The 18,024-nt window shown below is 38.3% G+C and overlaps 2 protein-coding genes and 1 pseudogene across 2 annotated transcripts in view; 1 reads left to right on the forward strand and 2 right to left on the reverse strand.

Moving 5' to 3' along the window:
* The window catches only part of TACR3 (tachykinin receptor 3), a 73,623-nt gene that overhangs the window by 13,735 nt on the left and 41,864 nt on the right, over window positions 1-18,024 (forward strand). The gene's annotated exons all lie outside the window — the stretch shown is intronic.
* On the reverse strand, window positions 10,651-12,994 carry LOC110144403 (14-3-3 protein epsilon pseudogene; annotated as a pseudogene).
* Window positions 11,692-14,394, reverse strand: LOC110144407 (ras-related GTP-binding protein C). Its single transcript, XM_020904360.2, has one exon. The coding sequence runs from the start codon at window positions 14,392-14,394 to the stop codon at window positions 13,069-13,071; it is 1,326 nt and encodes a 441-aa protein (XP_020760019.2). The 3' UTR covers window positions 11,692-13,068.

Consider the following 18,024-nt stretch of genomic DNA (forward strand, 5'->3'; position numbering starts at 1 on the left):
TCCTTGATTTTGAGCTCGTATGTATTATCATCTATGAATTTCTTTACCTTCAAATCTGTCCAAGTGTCAAGATTATGTATATTTTCCATACCTGTAAGTAAGGAAAATATGTATCTGATTATATCGCTAAGCAACAAAGGGCTCAGTTTTGTTCTGGAGCTGCTTTATTACTTGTTCGAGGGAATCAACTGTGCATATTTCTTCTCAACTCTGCTGTCAGCGATGTTACTTTGGTAGCCTGAAATCATAGCAGGAATACTTGCACCAAAGAAATCTGTAAATGCTAGAAATCATGAATTTTGTTTTGCTCTGCTTATTTTTTCTTTAGAGAGCCTGTGGTTAAACATTTACCCGCACACAAATCACTAAACTTATAGTCACTCACTCAGAAGTTATTTCTTAAGTACCCTGTAAGTAGTAACACTGCATAGAAAGAAGGCACACTGGAATAAACAAGATGGAATGTCCCCTATTCTAATGAAACTGTAATTAATATTTCCACTTGAACTCCTTGGCTGTATTCCATAGTCCTAAATCCAGCAATCTATTGGACTTCATCATTTGAATGTTTAATAGTCATCTCAGAATTTACATGCTCCAAACTGAGTTCCCTATATTTCTCCAAAACTTACTCGTCCTACAATCTTTTGAGGTCACAATCTAAACCTCAGGTCAGAACTCTTGGAAGTATTTTCAGCTCATCTCTTCTTTCATACTCTGTGTCTAATCAATTAGGAAATCTAGTCACTTTTACTTTCAAAATATATATGGAATCTAATCACTCCTTAAGATGTCTGTGGTTGCCTCCCTAGTCCAAGTCAATATGGTTTCACCTAAGAGTTTTCTCAGAGGATGATGGTTGTATGGCACTGCTAACTTGATGAACATGAGTTTGAGCAAGCTCTGGGAATTGGTGATGAACAGGGAAGCCTGGCGTGCTGCAGTCCATGGGGTTGCAAAGAGTTGGACACAACTGAGAGACTGAGCTGAACTGAACAGCTTTCTCCATCCCTGCTCTTGTTTCCCTTTGATAGTGCAACTATCGAAGTGATCCTGTAATGAGCCATATCATTTATCCCCTCTGCAAGCCCTCCAATGGCTCCTCGGTTCTCTCAGGGTAGAAATCAAAGTTCTTACAACGATCTGGAAGATTTTATAATAACCGGTTCTTTGTTACTCTCTGATCTCATCTCCAACTACTCACCATGTCACAGCTCTGCTCCACCATCTCTAGACTGCTCTGTTACATCAATACACTAAGCACGTTTCTGCCTCAGGATCTTCCAGTCTGTGTGAAACACTCTTCCTCCAGACAACCACATTGTTCATTACCTGTACTACTCTGGACCTTGGGCTCTCTGTTGTTTTCATTGCTTTAAATTTTTCTTTGCCACATGTATCTGTATCACCTTCTAAAATACTATATAATCAGCTCATCTGTATGGAGTAAATGAATAATAGAGTCTATGGTAACTATGAGAACACATAGCAGGGGAAAGCATTTTTATAGTGTTAGAGCAGAAAAACACAGAAATGTAGAATCATTTTTTTTTCACATGGTGATCACCTTTATTTGTGAAACACTGGTATTTTTTTTAATCGGGGTATAGTTGCTTTACAATGTTGTACAACACAGTGAATTAGCTATATGTATACATACATCAGCTACTTCTTGTTCCTCCTTTCCACCCCAACCCCATCCTAGCCATCATCAAAAAATCCACAAACAATAAATGCTGGAGAGGATGTGGAGAAAACGAAACCCTCTTGCACTGTTGGTGGGAATGTAAATTGATACTGTCACTATGGAGAACAGTATGGAAGTTCCTTAAAAAAATAATAAATAGAACTATCATATGGCCCAGCAATCCCACTACTGGGAATATATCTAGAAACATTTTTAAAGTTATTTTACAAAAGTATAGAAAATTTCTCCTAGTAAATTTGTTATGGGTAGTTACTATTTAAATAAAAAATGAAACATTTAAATAACTATACAGCTTAATTTGTAACTATCATATTAAACTGAATTATCTATAAAGAAAAAGATTAGATTTTCAAATGAGCAAAGGGAACAATTCTGAAGAAATTAAAATACAAATGGCGTGTTTATGTTGCATAAGTACTCAATCACAATTCAGAATTCTTAGATGAATAAACTAAACTGAATTTAAAAGATGTCACAGTACCACAGTGTACCACAGTACCTTCAAACTAAATGGATATATAAAGGCTATTTTCTCCATTAAGTTAACTATATGGTATAAAATAAATTCAGAACTCTTAAACTTCCTTCTTATTTCATTACCTTAAAATGTTTTACTCCAAAAATAAAAATATTTTCAATATCTCTTCAACAAAAATTAACATAATATAAATTTCATGTTGAGGGCTCTGATATTTCAGAAACAAAACTATATAATAATATTTTAAAAATAGATTACAAAGTTTTTCTATATAAAAAATTACTGACAATCCCCATTGACTAGTCACAAAACCATTGTGGAGACTATCTTTAATGAAAATGAATGAAACAGGTCTCCTTAGAAACATATAAAAGGATACCATTTTAAAGATCTAGCAGCTCAAAAATGAACACATATGCCAAAGAACACACACATACACAACAAATTCTATGCATTCACAATTCTATATGTGAACTGTTTGCTTTGCACAAATTTCAATTAATCAAGATTAGTTATATATTTATACATTTATTTGTAATATAGTAATATAACATACATAATAGTTATATATGTGTGTATATATATATATATATATATATATATATATATATATATAAAATAATACCAGTTCCCTCAAGAGCAAGTTCAAGTTTTTGTTACCATGTCATATTAACTGTGAGTATTTGCATAATGTAAAGCCGTTACCTCTTCAGTCCATGAATTATTCCACAAATAACATATGCGCTTCATAATCAGTGGTCAATCATATTCCTATTTCTCAAAATCGGTTACTGACTGGTCGATTATCTGTTAGTTGGTTCATGCACACACAGCAAAGCACATAGTTGCATTGCCTCATTGTCTTTCGGTGATAAACTCAAATGACATCTTAGAAAAATGGCTAATCAAAAGAAAGACTTACCAACAAAGAAGAAGGCGTAGGGAAGAAATAAAAGGTATTAACACCGAAAGTGAAATTCAAGTCCAATATAGGTGAAGATAAAGAACAGCTGCATATGTGAATGTTGACAGTCACTTAACAAGAGACTCAAAGTATGCAGTCAGGGGAAATTAGTAAAGGTGAATTTATCAACATAAATGAGGAAAATGATACTGACAAATGAGGAAGATTTCTGAGAGGAAGAGACACTGCCAAAAATCATCATATTAAAAAACAAAACAAAACCTCTCAGAGATATTTCAACACTTTCCAAGTTCAAGAATAAAATGTTGAAGTCAATTCAAACTCACAAAGGTATAAAAAAATATGTTGGCTCTGTATATGTTATATGAAAGAATAAAGTAAATATTCAAATTCAGGACCTTTTTTTTTCTAAGAGTTTATTTTAGAGAAAGTTTTAGTTAACAGCAAAATTGAAGAGGAGGTACAGAGATTTCCTATATATCCTCTGCCCATCCCCCTTATGCACAGCCTCCCTGTTGTCAACATCTCCCACTAGACTGGTACATTTGTTACCACTGATGAACCTATATTGACTCATCATAATCACCAAAGCCCATCATTTACATTAGGCTTCACTTTTGGTATTATACATTCGATGCATTTAGGCAAATGTATAATGACATGTATCTACCATTATGGTCTCCTCCAGAGTATTTTCATGGCCCTGAAAATTCTCTGTGCTTTGCCTATTCAACCCTATTCCCCTGAATCCCTAGCAAATACTGATCTTCTTACTGTGTCCATAGTTTCATCTTTTCCATAATCATATAGTTGGAATCAGTGTGTAGCCTCTTTCAGATTGCATCTTTCACTTATTAATAATGGATTTAATGTTGTTAATGCTTTTTCATGGCTTTATATCAAATTCTTTTTAGCAGTGAACAATATTTTATTATCTGATGCACCATAGTTTATTTATTCTTTCATCTAATGAAGGACATCTTCAGTGCTTCTAAGTTTTTGGCAATTATGAATGAAACTGTGATAAACATCCATGTGCAGGGTTTTTTGTGGGGGCAGGGATTGCTGTGGGAGGCTGTAGGGGGGCAACTCCATTTGGTAAATATCAAGGAGCACAATTGCTGGATTTTATGGTAAGAGTATGTTTGGTTTTTTAAGAAGCAGCCAAACTATCTTCCAAGATGGCTGTACCATTTTGCATTCCCACTAGCAATGTATGAGAGTTTCTGTTGCTTCACATCCTTCCAGCATCTGGTGGTGTGTGTTTTCGCCATTTTAACCGATGTGTATTGGTATCTCATTGTTGTTCTAATTTGTATTACCTGATGATGTATGATGCAGAGCATATTTTTGTATGCTTATTTGCCATCTGCATATCTTCTTTGGTAAGGTGTCTGTTAAGGTGTTCGAAACCTTATATATAAGTTAGCACAGAGATTCTTTCTTCAGCCATGCTCAACTGACTAATTTTGTTTCTTTCTTTCTTAGGATTTCTGTCTCTCCACTTGCATTGCCCAGCAATTCTTACATGCTATCTACTTTATGATTAGAGCCCTTAGGATATTAATCCAGTTGTCTTAAATTCCCAGTATGATAATTCCAACATCCCTTCTATGACTGGTTCTAAAGATTGCTTGATCTCTTCAATTTTTCTATGTGTCCTTTGGCATGCCTTGTAAATGTTCTTGATAGCCAGTGTCCTCCCACTATTTTTTGAAAAAAATACTATTTACCCCATTAAATTGCCTTGGATGTATATGTGCCAAGAGTCAATTGAACACAAATGTGCTTATTTCTAGACTCTTGATATTTTTGATTTATTGATCTACATGACTATTTTTTTGTCAGTACTACACTATCTTGATTATTATAGCCCTGTAGTAACTTTTTGAAGTATAGAAAGTATAAGTACATCAACTTTTTATTTTTCAAAAATTTTTTATTATTATAAAAGAACTGCACTTCCAAATTACTTTTAGTGTAAGTTTTTAAAATTCTGGAATTAAAGTAAGAATTTTTATAAGGATTGTCTTAAGCTTTTCAATTAATTTGGAAAGCATTGCCAGTTCAACAATGTTGAGTCTTCCAATCCATGGACAGGGACTTCCATTTATTGAGGTCTTCTTTAATTTCTTTCAATAATGATTTATAGTTTTCAATGTACAAATATTAATTATTTTTTACAATTCTTTCTGTGTTTATTAAATTTTACTAAATGTTACTTCTTGTCCTGTTGAATAAAATTTTTTGAGGTTCATTTTCAGACTGTTCGTAACTAGTCAGTTCAGTTCAGTCGCCCAGTCATGTCTGACTCTTTGTGACCCAATGGGCTGTACCACACCAGGCTTCCCTGTCCATCACCAACTCCTGGAGCTTGCTCTAACACATGTCGATCAAGTCAGTGATGCCATCCACCGTCTCATCTTCTGTCATCCCCTTCTCCTCCCGCCTTCTGTCTTTTCCAGCATCAGGGTCTTTTCCAATGAGTCGGTTCTTCGCCATCAGGTGGCCAAAGTATTGGAGCTTCAGCTTCAGCATGAGTCCTTCCAATGAATATTCAGGACTGATTTCCTTTAGGATTGACTGGTTGGATCTCCTTGCAGTCCAAGGGACTCTCAAGAGTCTTCTCCAACACCACACTTCAAAAGCATCAATTCTTCGGCATTCAGCTTTCTTTATAGTCCAACTCTCACATCCATTAATGACCACTGGAAATATCATGGCTTTGATTAGACAGACCTATGTTGGCAAAGTAATGTCTCTTCTTTTTAATATACTGTCTTGGTTGGTCATAGCTTTTCTTCCAAGGAGCAAGCATCTTTTCATTTCATGGCTGAAGTCACCATCTGCAGTGATTTTGGAGCCCAAGAAGATAAAGACTGTCACTGTTGCCATTGTTTCCCCATCTTATACCATGAAGAGATGGGACCAGATGCCATGATCTTCGCTTTCTGCATGTTGAGTTTTAAGCCAGCTTTTTCACTCTCCTCTTTCACTTTCATCAAGAGACTCTAGTTCCTCTTCAGTTTCTGCCATAAGGGTGGTATCATCTGCATATCTGAGGTTACTGATATTTCTCCCAGCAATTTTGATTCCAGCCTGTGCTTCATCCAGCCCATCATTTTGCATGACGTACTCTGCATAGAAGTTAAATAAACAGGGTGACAATATATAGCCCTGATGTACTCCTTTCCCAATTTGGAACCAGTCTGTTGTTCCATATCCAGTTCTAACCATTGCTTCTTGACCTGCATACAGATTTCTCAGGAGCCAAGGAAGGTGGTTTGGTATTCCCATCTCTTGAAGAATTTTCCAGTTTGTCGTGATCTACATAGTCAAAGGCTTTGGCATAGTCAATAAAGCAGAAGTAGATGTTTTTCTGGAACTTTCTTGTTTTTTTGATGATCCAGCGGATGTTGGCAATTTGATCTCGTTTTGCTGCCTTTTCTAAATCCAGCCTGAACATCTGAAAGCTCTCAGTTCACATACTGTTGAAGCCTGGCATGGAGAATTTTGAGCATTACTTTTCTAGCATGTGAGATGACTGCAAGTGTGCGGTAGTTTGAGCATTCTTTGGCATTGCCTTTCTTTGGAACTGGAATGAAAACTGACCTTTTCCAGTCCTGTGGCCACTGCTGAGTTTTCCAAATTTGCTGGCATATTGAGTGCAGCAGTTTCACTGCATCATCTTTTAGGATTTGAAATAGCTCAGCTGGAATTCCATCACCTCCACTAGCTTTGCTTGTAGTGATGCTTTCTAAGGCTTGACTTCACATGCCAGAATGTCTGGCTCTAGGGAGTGATCACAGCCATCATGGTTACCTGGATCATTAAGTTTTTGTTTTTGTTTTTTGTATAGTTCTTCTGTGTATTCTTGCTACCTTTTCTTAATATCTTCTGCTTCTGTTAGGTCCATACCATTCCTATCCTTTATTGTGCCCATCTTTGCATGAAATATTCCCTTGGTATCCCTAATTTTCTTGAAGAGATCTTTAGTCTTTCCCACTCTATTGTTTTCCTCTATTTCTTTGCATTGATCGCTGAGGAAGGTTTTCTTACCTCTCCTTGCTATTCTTTGGAACTCTGCATTCAGATGGGTATGTCTTTCCTTTTCTCCTTTGTCTCTTTTTAGCTTCTCTTCTTTTCTCAACTATTTGTAAGGCTCCTCAGACAACCATTTTGCCTTTTTGCATTTATTTTTCTTGGGATGGTCTTGATCACTGCCTCCGGTACAGTGTCATGAACCTCTCTCCTAAGTTCTTCAGGCACCTGGTCTATCAGATCTAACCCCTTGAATCTATTTCTCACTTCCACTGTATAATTGTAAGGGATTTGATTTAGATCATACCTGAATGGGCCTGTGGCTTTCAGTTCACTCTTCAATTTAAGTCTGCATTTGGCAATAAGGGGTTCATGATCTGAGCCACAGTCAGCTCCTGGTCTTTTTTTGCTAACTGTATAGAGCTTCTCCATCTTTGGCTGCAAAGAATAGAATCAGTCTGATTTCAGTATTGACCATCTGGTAATATCCATGTGCAGAGTCTTCTCTTGTGTTGTTGGAAGAGGGTGTTTGCTATGACCAGTGCATTCTTTTGCAAAACTCTATTAGTCTTTGCCCCATTTCATTTTGTACTCCAAGGCCAAACTTGCCTGTTACTCCAGGTATCTCCTGACTTCCTACTTTTGCTTTCCAGTCCCCTATGATGGAAAGGGCATCTTTGTTTGGTGTTAATTCTAGGAGGTTTGTAGGTCATCATAGAACCATTCAACTTCAGTTTCTTCAGCATAGTGGTTGGGGCACAGACTTGGATTACTGTGATGCTGAGTGGCTTGCCTTGGAAATAAACACAGATCATTCTGTCATTTTTGAGATCACACCCAAGTATTACATTTAGGACTCTTATTGACTGTGAGGGCTACTCCATTTCTTCTATGGGATTCTTGCCCATAGTAATAGATGTTATGTCTTACTAGTCATACTAGTAATGTGTTGCCCATATCTAATACTTGTGTGGGCAAGACATAACTAGTATATAGAAATACAGTTGATTGAACCTGTATCCTGTGATCATGCTGAATTTATTTACTAATTCTAAGAGGTTTTGAGTTTTGCAGATTCCTTAGGATTTTCAGTTGGAGTAGGCAATGGAAATATGGAAGATCATTTCATCTGCTAAGAAAAGCAGTATTACTTCTGCTATTATTACTCCCGTCAGTAATAAAGACAGTATTCCTGTTGAATCTGGATGCCTTTTCTTTCTTTCTTTCTTTCTTTCTTTCTTTCTTTGTATTTGTTTTTGTTGCTATTGTTTGCTATTATTATCATAGCTGATTTTTCTTTTTATTTGTATATCCATGATATCTTATTAAGTTAATTTGAGTACAAATTTTTCAATGATAGGAAATGATAGAAAAACAATTTTTTAAATTGCCTCCATTCATTCATTAATTTAGTCATACAATAAATAGGTTGTTTAATCAGGAAGTTGTGTTGGACTCTTGTGACCCAATGGACTGTGGCCCAATAGGCTTCTTCTGACCATGGGATTTCCAAGGCAAGAATACTGGAGTGGGTTTCCATTTCCTGCTCCAGGGATCTTCCCAATCCAGGTATCGAATATACATATTCTGCATTGTCAGGTGAGTGCTTGACCACTGAGCCACCAGTGAAGCCCCAATAAATGTGTTATGGGTGCCAAATATATGCAGTATTATCCCAGATGTTATTAATATATTTATTATCTAAGTATATATTCAAGAATGGGCTTCTCCAGTGGCTCAGAGGTAAAGAATCTGCCTACAATGCAGTCAACACAGGAGACTTGGGTTTGACTTCTGGGTAAGGAAGATCCCCTGCCTGGAGGAGGGCATGGGAACCCACTCCAGTAATCCTGCCTGGAGCATCCTATGGACAGATGAGACTGGTGGGCTATAGTCCATAGGGTTGCAAGGAGTCAGACATGACTGAAGTGACTGAGCATGAGCATGATAGCCAAGACTATATTATTATTCTAGTTTAGATGTTATCTATACCTCTTTTCTTCCATTTTCACAGTTAAGTAAGCCTTTACATCATTACAACTTAAATACCTGAAGATGTAGAACTCCTTATGCTTGATTGACAACACCATCTCTCTGATTTTAAAGATAACAGAGTGGAATTGCCACAGGCCACTTCAAAAAGGAGTTTAAGATGATATAGATCCATATTAAACAAAATTGAGGGAAATTAATTCCCATTGCACCCAAAGAACTTACAGAGTCTCCAGCTATAACACTGAACATTTCTATTTAATCACTGAACCACTGAGCACCAGTTGCACTAAGGGTGCAAAGACCTTACTACTCTCCATGCAGGCAACTGTCTTAAAGGAGAGATTTGAGAGAGAAATAACCTATAATGCACCACCCTGATGAAATAGTTTTGTTGAAGAGCTGGAATAATATCAAAAGAAATTTTTTTAATCCTTAGGTCAGAATTTTGGCATGAACTTATTTTTCTTTCCACTCTATTCACAACTAGCTAAGAACCACATTAGATGAGTTATCTTTGCTTGGTTTTGCCTCAAGCTTACCACAGCAGCTTGGTTTTTAAGTTTCAAGTGTTAATTTAGTTGTATTCAACATACTTTTAGAGTGATTTGAGGGTCTACTGTGCCTAATATTATCTAAGTCTCCTTGTATATACTACGCTATTTAATGTCATTTTTACTACATAATTATACTCTACATTATGTTTATTATTCCCATTTAGCAAAGTTAAGAAACCTAAGCGACTTAATTTCTGAACAACAACAAAGAAAGCTATTCCTTTTTAATTTAGGTTTGTTTTATTTGTTTAATGTTAATGCATACTGTGTTTCAGTAAGAACAATACCGATTCTGTATCTGTGACTCCAGTCAGATATCCAGTAGTACAAATTAGCTTCAAGTCACACATACTGAACAAAAGACAGACGTTGAGCAAACAAGAAGGAGAGGGGCGGGTCCCAGAGGGAGAAGGAAGGAAAAGAAACAAATTGAACATGCATGCAGGCTTTTCCATACCACCTTCAGTGCTAACCTGCTTCAGAGGGAGAGTAAAACTAGGCAAGAATGAGCAGCCATGGATTGTTGAACGTTACCAGGACTATGCTTTTCAGCATTTCAGCAGAGTTTGAAACACCTACAGCAAACCATGACAACAAACTCCCCAAACAACCTTCTACCACCCAAGTTAACATCCAGTTAATTTTAAACATTGGTATAAAAGTCAATTTAAACAATTAGAAAAAGGGGAAATGATACCACATTCACCTCTATAGTATGATTAACCTTTTTCTTAGATGATTGCATCACGGAAAATTCTAATGACTTTTGAATGAATGTAATTTCCATTCTAATGGTGATCTTGCCACATCTGGCAGGAGACAATACAGTAATGCTGAAAAAGCCTCTGTGCAGCTCCGTTAGTGTTCTTAAAGAACCGAAAAGCTGGGACCAGTAAAATCCACAGAAATTCACGCTTGCCTTTAAGAACTTTTGAAAAATATTAAAAAAAAAAAAAACTAACAGGGCAGGAACCTAAATTCTGAGACCAAATGTAAAAGTCAGATTTGGTGGTTCTCAGTGACAATGGGGGAATTTCCAAGAGGGGTGGGATGGAAAGGTCTAGGGTGGTCAGAGATGGTTTCTCTTGTTGACTTTTATGTCTCACTGCTTTTCATCTTCCACATCCTGCAGCACTTCCTTATTCTGAAGTCCATAGTGTCAGATTCTCAAGTAATAACTGCATGATAAGTGTAGAGTCCTTATAGCTTACTTCACCTCAGCATGTCCAGTTCTACAATTGCATCATCAAAAGCTGCTTTTGCCAACCTGCAGGCACAGTCAGGGGAATTAAGAATTGCCCAGTAGAATACAGAAAAATTGAGAGCAAGACCTAAGCAAATGGGATGTTTTGGTGGAAGTTCTGTCATTGCAATATCACTAGCAGCTTTATAAGCCACTAGGCTGCTCTCTGCAGCCTCCTTCCTGTCATTTCCTGTGGCAAATTCAGCCAGACACCTGCGGTAGTCGCTTTTCATTTTATAATAGAAAACCTTGGACTTACCAGTGCTAGCTGCTGGAATGAGGTGTTTGTCCAGTATATCCAGAATGTCACAACAGATTAACTTTAGCTCAGTCTCAACCATTTGCTGATATTCCTGAATCATTTTTAGTTTGTCTTCTCCTCCCTTTTTTCCTTCTTTCTTCCTTTTTAAAATTGTGTACACTCTGAAGTTTTCATTTATAAACAATTATTCACTTATCTATCTGTCCAAATATTCAACAACTATTTGCAGTCACTATTCAACAATCAAGCTGACTACTATGGATAATTTGTTAGGTGCTAGAGAACACTGAAGAATAAATCATATCTCCAATGAACTAAAATCAAAGTGCGAGCATAATTCTGTTGCAGCAATGAAGACATAAAAACAAACTCTAGATAAAGGAAAAGAATCTACAGTGTCATTCTGTAATGTGAGTGGAAACTAAAGGATGGATAGAAGTTTTGCAGCCATTGAACTTTTTTTTTTTTTTTCTGGAGTAAATACATTTATTGATACCCATTTTATATAGTTCAATGAAATAATCTATAAATATAAAAGCATTTTTCTTTTGGATATCACCATGGTCCATGTAAGTACTCAACAGTCAGAATCACCTGCAGGAAGCACTCCAAGTCACAGAGTTAGGTTTACAGACCTGAATACACACATTTCATATAACAGTGGCACTTATGTACTCAAGTGGTCCAGTGGCTTTGGAATATATAACAACTGGGCATGTGGAGTAAAAGTAATGTATAAGTTTAAGTCAATGAAAAGGGTATCAACCTTCAACAAAAAAGACAACTATAAATCAATATCCTAGGTGAAGAAAGTACCACAGCTGACACTTGGTGTCGGAACACTGGAGATGAAGTATGTTTAACAACACATGTCAGGGTGTCATATGCTCTCTTCAACCCCCAATGGACAGTCCACCAGTGCCTTTGGGTCATTTAGGGTCAACAAAACAGCAATTCTTAAAAGAATCTCAACAGTTTAGAATAAAAGGTATGTGGGGACTGGTATCAAGTTTAAAGAAAAATGAGCTAAATATTTCAATGACACGAGTTTTTCTCCTAAGAGGAGGAAGAGATTGTGGGAAAAACAACTTTTTTAATTCCCTTTTTTTAAAAACAGTGATCAGAATCATTTATCAAATGTGAGGGAAGGAACCCAGGTATCTGGTATCCAAAACACAGGTGCAAAATTTTCTTGTCTCAAAGTTTGTTCTTCAACACTCTTCAGAGGGAACGAATGCAGCAGCCACTGTTGGAGACTTGCTCTTGACTTGATGCAGCACAAAATTTTCTCATTTCTTCAGAAACCAATACAGGAATGTCCTTTTTTGCTGTAGTCAGACCATGTGTCTTCTGAGTTAGCAAGCAAATGCATTTAGAAGGTCTGAGGTGTGCAAGGTCCAAAATTGAAATCTGAGAGGCAGTGTTAGAACTTAAGCGAGGCAGGATTTTTAGAAACTACTCAAGTGAAAATCTAAGTGAGGCATATAAAAATTCAGTTCTTTCTATTATTTTCAACTGGTATTTGATGGCAACATTCCCTGGTAAGGACAGGTTAAGGGCTGTTATCTCCAGGTCCAAGACATCCCAACTACTTAAAGTAGGGCCCCCAAGAGGAGAAAGACACACACTTCTGTGGTCTCTGGAATTCTTTTTTGCCTTTTTTTTTTTTAAAGAAATAGTAGCTTCAGTTGCACAACACTGGCTGAAGGGGTTTTCATCCAAATGAGAAACTCTACCCCTTGTCTCTAGAGGGACAGGTACCAGGTTCCCATAAGCGGCAACTCCCATGTCCTGTAGCACGTGGCATCTGACCCTGGAGTGAAGAATAAGCTGGCACAGAGCCCCGATCGCTGGCGTCCAGGCTAGATGGCATTTCGTGGTGTGCCGTTGTGTGTCAACGCTTTCAGGCTGGGGGCACTGGTCTGGGGACTACAGCTCCTGTGAGAAGTCACACCCACCTCAAAAACCTCATGAATAGCTTTTCGGAAACAATGGAAGTTATAGTCTATTAAACCTTTTCTTTCAAAACTTTCTTCCCTAAGGATGCAAACCAGTGCCAAAAATTTAGTCACCTCCTTTAAATACAGGACAGTTGTGTTATTCAGCTTGATGATGGCCATGGACTCTTTGTCATAAGCACTTCCACTTCCATCTTCCTTTAACCCATATATACAAGACACATCAATTACAACATCAATCATGTCACAGCAAAGTTCATATGACTGCATATCCACAGGTGAACTGTCTGTTGCAATGTAGATTTTGCTGACAACATCGAAGAGAAAAGCTTTTTCAATACCTGAATTTGATATGAAGATATTTAATAGATTTTCCAAGGTTGGTAGCTGTGGGATAAGTTTCTGCACCACCTTACTAAAGGCTTCAAATATTGAATGGTCATAGATACTAGTCAAATAAAAGCTAAGGTGGAGTTTTTCTAGCCCAGCATCTGCAAGGTCATCATTGGCCCTTTGATGAATGTCCCTCTGTGTTTCTATTTTGTGATCATCAGACAGACCATCAACTTTGTGAATAAAAACCTCAAAATTCATGTCTGGGTTAACTTTGTAGGCTTTAGAAACAGTAATGTGAAGTCTTGTTAAAGCCTCCATGTAGTCATCCTGTGCATCAATGACATATATCAACGCTCCTGTTCCCCTGAAGATCATCTCATAGTCAAAAGTTGGGTCAAAAAAGTCCATTTGCCCAGGAAAATCCCATATTTGGAAATTCACAAAGGAGCTATTAGAAATGTCATCTTTGTAAATCTTGTTGGTACTTTCCAAAAAGAGGGTCTCATTAGGTGACATTTTATGAAACACCACCTTCTGGATGGAGGACTTGCCGCTGCGCCGGAGGCCCATGAGCAGAATCCTCGGCGTGGAGCTGTCAGCGCCCCCCGGGCCACAGCCTCCTCCGGCCCCCGCCCCAACCCCGCCGCCCGCGGCTGCCGCCTCCTCTTCCTCCTCCTCCACGCCGTAGCCGAAATCCTTTGGGAAGGAATCCGCCGCGCCGTAACTGCCGGCGAGGGGCGTCTCCTCCGCCCCGTACGGCAGGGACCAGTACTGGAGCCGCCGCCACCCGCGCCCTGACAGGCCAGGCCAGGCCAAGTCAGGCCGCCGCCGCCCCAGTTCGCCGCCGCCGCCGCCGCCGCCGCCCCCGGCAGCCGCCGCCGCCGCTCTTGCCATTGAACTTTAGAATAACGTATGAGCAAGAGAAAATCACTTCAGCAAGGAAACCAGCATGTGAAAAAACCTGAAATTACTATCTGAGCTGGGTAATTTCCATTTTTCAATTCAGATCTACTCACTATCTATTCCACTCTTTTTTCTGACCCTGCCTACCGGGCTGACTACTTCTATAGACTGACTATATCAATACCATTCCTTGTTCTCTGGCCGCTTCTTGGCATTACCTAATGTAGACCCCTGGAGAGCATGGCAGGAAGAAGATAACTTCTAAGATATATGTACCACTCTTGCATTTCAGTTTTGCTACAAATTGGCTAAGTCTCTAGCTGTACACATATTTCTTACCAAGTACTTCTTCCTAAGGCTTCATCCCTTCACTTCAGATTAGAGGGTCCTGAATTTACATACTAAAACAGTGTCTACTCTGGCCAGAAGCAAAGTGGAAAATAATAAAATCTGTATTATTTCAGGTAAATAATATTTAATATAAGCAAGCAAACATTTGAAGGCTGCACTGTATTTATACCCAAAATTTTAAGTGTGTATAAGCATATAAAGATCCAGAAACAGAGCTTATAAAAAGGCTAACGAAAGGAAGAATTACCCCATATACCAAGAACAATTACAAAACGGAAAAGCTTACTTACTGAGAGCAAGCAGTTATGTCAAAGAATTCAATTTTGCAAAAGACATCTTTCTGATGAAAAAGACCCCTTGAATCATATCAGGAAAAGAAGTCAATGATAAAGGAAAGTGATCTAGTATTGCAGTGAAAAGGAAAACTAATAAAAGATGGCATTAAATGTGAGCTTCTGATGGATATAGGGACTTCCCTAATGGTCCAATGATTAAGACTTTGCCTTCCAACATAGGGGGTGCGGGTTTAATCCCTGGTCAGGAGCTAAGTTCCCACATGCCTTGCAGCAAAAAAACCCAAAGCATAAAACAGAAGCAATATTGTAACAAATTCAATAAATACTTTAAAAGTCATCCACATAAAAAAAAAAAAAAACTTTTAAAAAAGTGACTTTAAAACAGATCACCAGCCCAGGTTGGGTGCATGAGACAAGTGCTCGGGCCTGGTGCACTGGGAAGACCCAGAGGGATCGGGTGGAGAGGGAGGTGGGAGGGGGGACCGGGATGGGGAATACATGTAAATCCATGGCTAATTCATTTCAATGTATGACAAAAACTACTGTAATGATGTAAAGTAATTAGCCTCCAACTAATAAAAATAAATGGGAAAAAAAAATAAAAAAAAATAAAACTTCCTTAGGTGATATGCTAAGCGGAAGAGTGAAGAATCCAATCATAGCTATTTTGGGGGAAACAAGTCATACTAAGGGGTCTCGAATATATTTGAGAATCTGTTTGGTGAGGGGAAAATGGTAGTGAGCTCAAACAAGCACCTAGAAAAGTTGAATGTGACCATATCAAAGATATCTATTTATTTAAAGGAATAATAAAGTACTGACAATCATTTGAGTAAAATTATATCCTGGGTTTGATCATTTCTCCTCAAGGTCCAAAGGGTCTTTATCTGCAGACCCTGAGGATCCATTTTCTTCATGTTACTGTTGAACAAATTATTATTCCTAGAGAGAGTTGCAGAATAGGAAATACTGATGCCACAGTGAATTCCTAATCACCAATTTCTTCAGCAGTACCTGGCAGTTCCACCTATTTCTTTAGCCAACTGGCTCTCCCTTTCTACAATATTTCAACATTTCTTTATCTTCCTCAGTCATTAATGTAATTCAGTCTCCAGTGGTAATACTCTATCCCAAGCAGCAATCATCTCTCACCCAAACAAAAACAGTAATGAGGTAACTTACTTTCCTGCTTCCATTCTTTCCCTCTTTCAATCCATTCTCCAGGATAAAATCTTATTACTCTCCCTTCCTGATTGAATCACTTCAATTACTTTCGAGAGGACAAAATTCTATGACTTACACTACAACTTCATTTCAAATCACTTTCCCCCTTCACTTTTAGCATTTCAATTACTTTAGCCTTCAGTTCCTCAACTGCACATGGTTCTCCCACCCTTACCTATCAAATTGTAACAAACCAGAACAAACTGGGTGACTTAACAGAAATTTCTCACATTTCTGGAAGCTAGAAGTCTGAAATCAAGGTGTTGGCAAGGGTCATGCTCCTCTGAAGCCTATGAGGAAATTCTGCTTGCCCTTCCTAGCTTATGGTGGGTTGCTGGTGTCTTTGGCATTCTTTGGCTTTCAGACACATCACTCAATCCTCCATATTCAGGTGGCATTCTTTCTGTGTTTCTGTTTCCAGAATTCTCCTTTATACCTTATACTGAATTAGGGCCCATCCTGATGACCTTATTTTAATTTGATTACCTATATAAAACCTATTTCCTCACAAGGTCACCTCCTATGATACTGGGTATTAGGACTTGAATGTATCTTTAATTAGGGGGACATAATTCAACCCATAAAATCACTGCAGATGGTGACTGCAGCCATGAAATTAAAAGACACTTACTCAACCCAGATGCCCATCAGCAGACGAATGGATGAGGAAGCTGTGGTACATATACACCATGGAATATTACTCAGCCATTAAAAAGAATTCATTTGAATCAGTTCTAATGAGATGGATGAAACTGGAGCCCATTATACAGAGCGAAGTAAGCCAGAAAGATAAAGACCATTACAGTATACTAACACATATATATGGACTTTAGAAAGATGGTAACGATAACCCTATATGCAAAACAGAAAAAGAGACTCAGATGTATGGAACAGACTTGTGGACTCTGGGAGAAGGCGAGGGTGGGATGTTTCAGGAGAACAGCATTGAAACATGTATATTATCTAGGGTGAAACAGATCACCAGCCTTGGTTGGGTGCATGAGACAAGTGCTTGGACCTGGTGCACTGGGAAGACCCAGAGGGATCGGGTGGAGAGGGAGGTGGGAGGGGGGACTGGGATGGGGAGTACATGTAAATCCATGGCTAATTCATATCAATGTATAACAAAAACTACTGTAATGATGTAAAGTAATTAGCCTTCAACTAATAAAAATTAAAAAATAAAAAAATAAAAATAAAAGACGCTTACTTCTTGGAAGGAAAGTTGTGACCAACCTAGATACCATATTAAAAAACAGAGACATTACTTTGTCAACAAATGTCCATCTGGTCAAGGCTATGGCTTTTCCAGTGGTCATGTATGGATGTGAGAGTTGAGAAAGAAAAGAAAGAAAGCTGAGCACTGAAGAATTGATGCTTTTGAACTGTGGTATTGGAGAAGACTCTTGAGAGTCCCTTGGACTGCAAGGAGATCCAACCAGTCCATCCTAAAGGAGATCAGTCCTGGGTGTTCTTTGGAAGGACTGATGTTGAAGCTGAAACTCCAGTACTTTGGCCACCTGATGTGAAGAGCTGACTCATTTGAAAAGACCCTGATGCTGGGAGGGATTGAGGGCAGGAGGAGAAGGGGACAACAGAGGATGAGATGGTTGGATGGCATCACTGACTCAATGGACATGAGTTTGGGTGGTCTCTGGGAGTTGGTGATGGACAGGGAGGCCTGGCATGCTGCGGTCTATGGGATTGCAGAGTTGGACACGACTGAGCAACTGAACTGAACTTAAAAACC

This window comes from Odocoileus virginianus, chromosome 21 (assembly GCF_023699985.2).
Source record: "Odocoileus virginianus isolate 20LAN1187 ecotype Illinois chromosome 21, Ovbor_1.2, whole genome shotgun sequence".
Lineage (NCBI taxonomy): Eukaryota > Metazoa > Chordata > Mammalia > Artiodactyla > Cervidae > Odocoileus > Odocoileus virginianus.

Bases quoted from the DNA above. Each gene is read 5' to 3' on its own strand.
- LOC110144407 (XM_020904360.2), bottom strand. From the start codon at position 14,394: ATGGCAAGAGCGGCGGCGGCGGCTGCCGGGGGCGGCGGCGGCGGCGGC.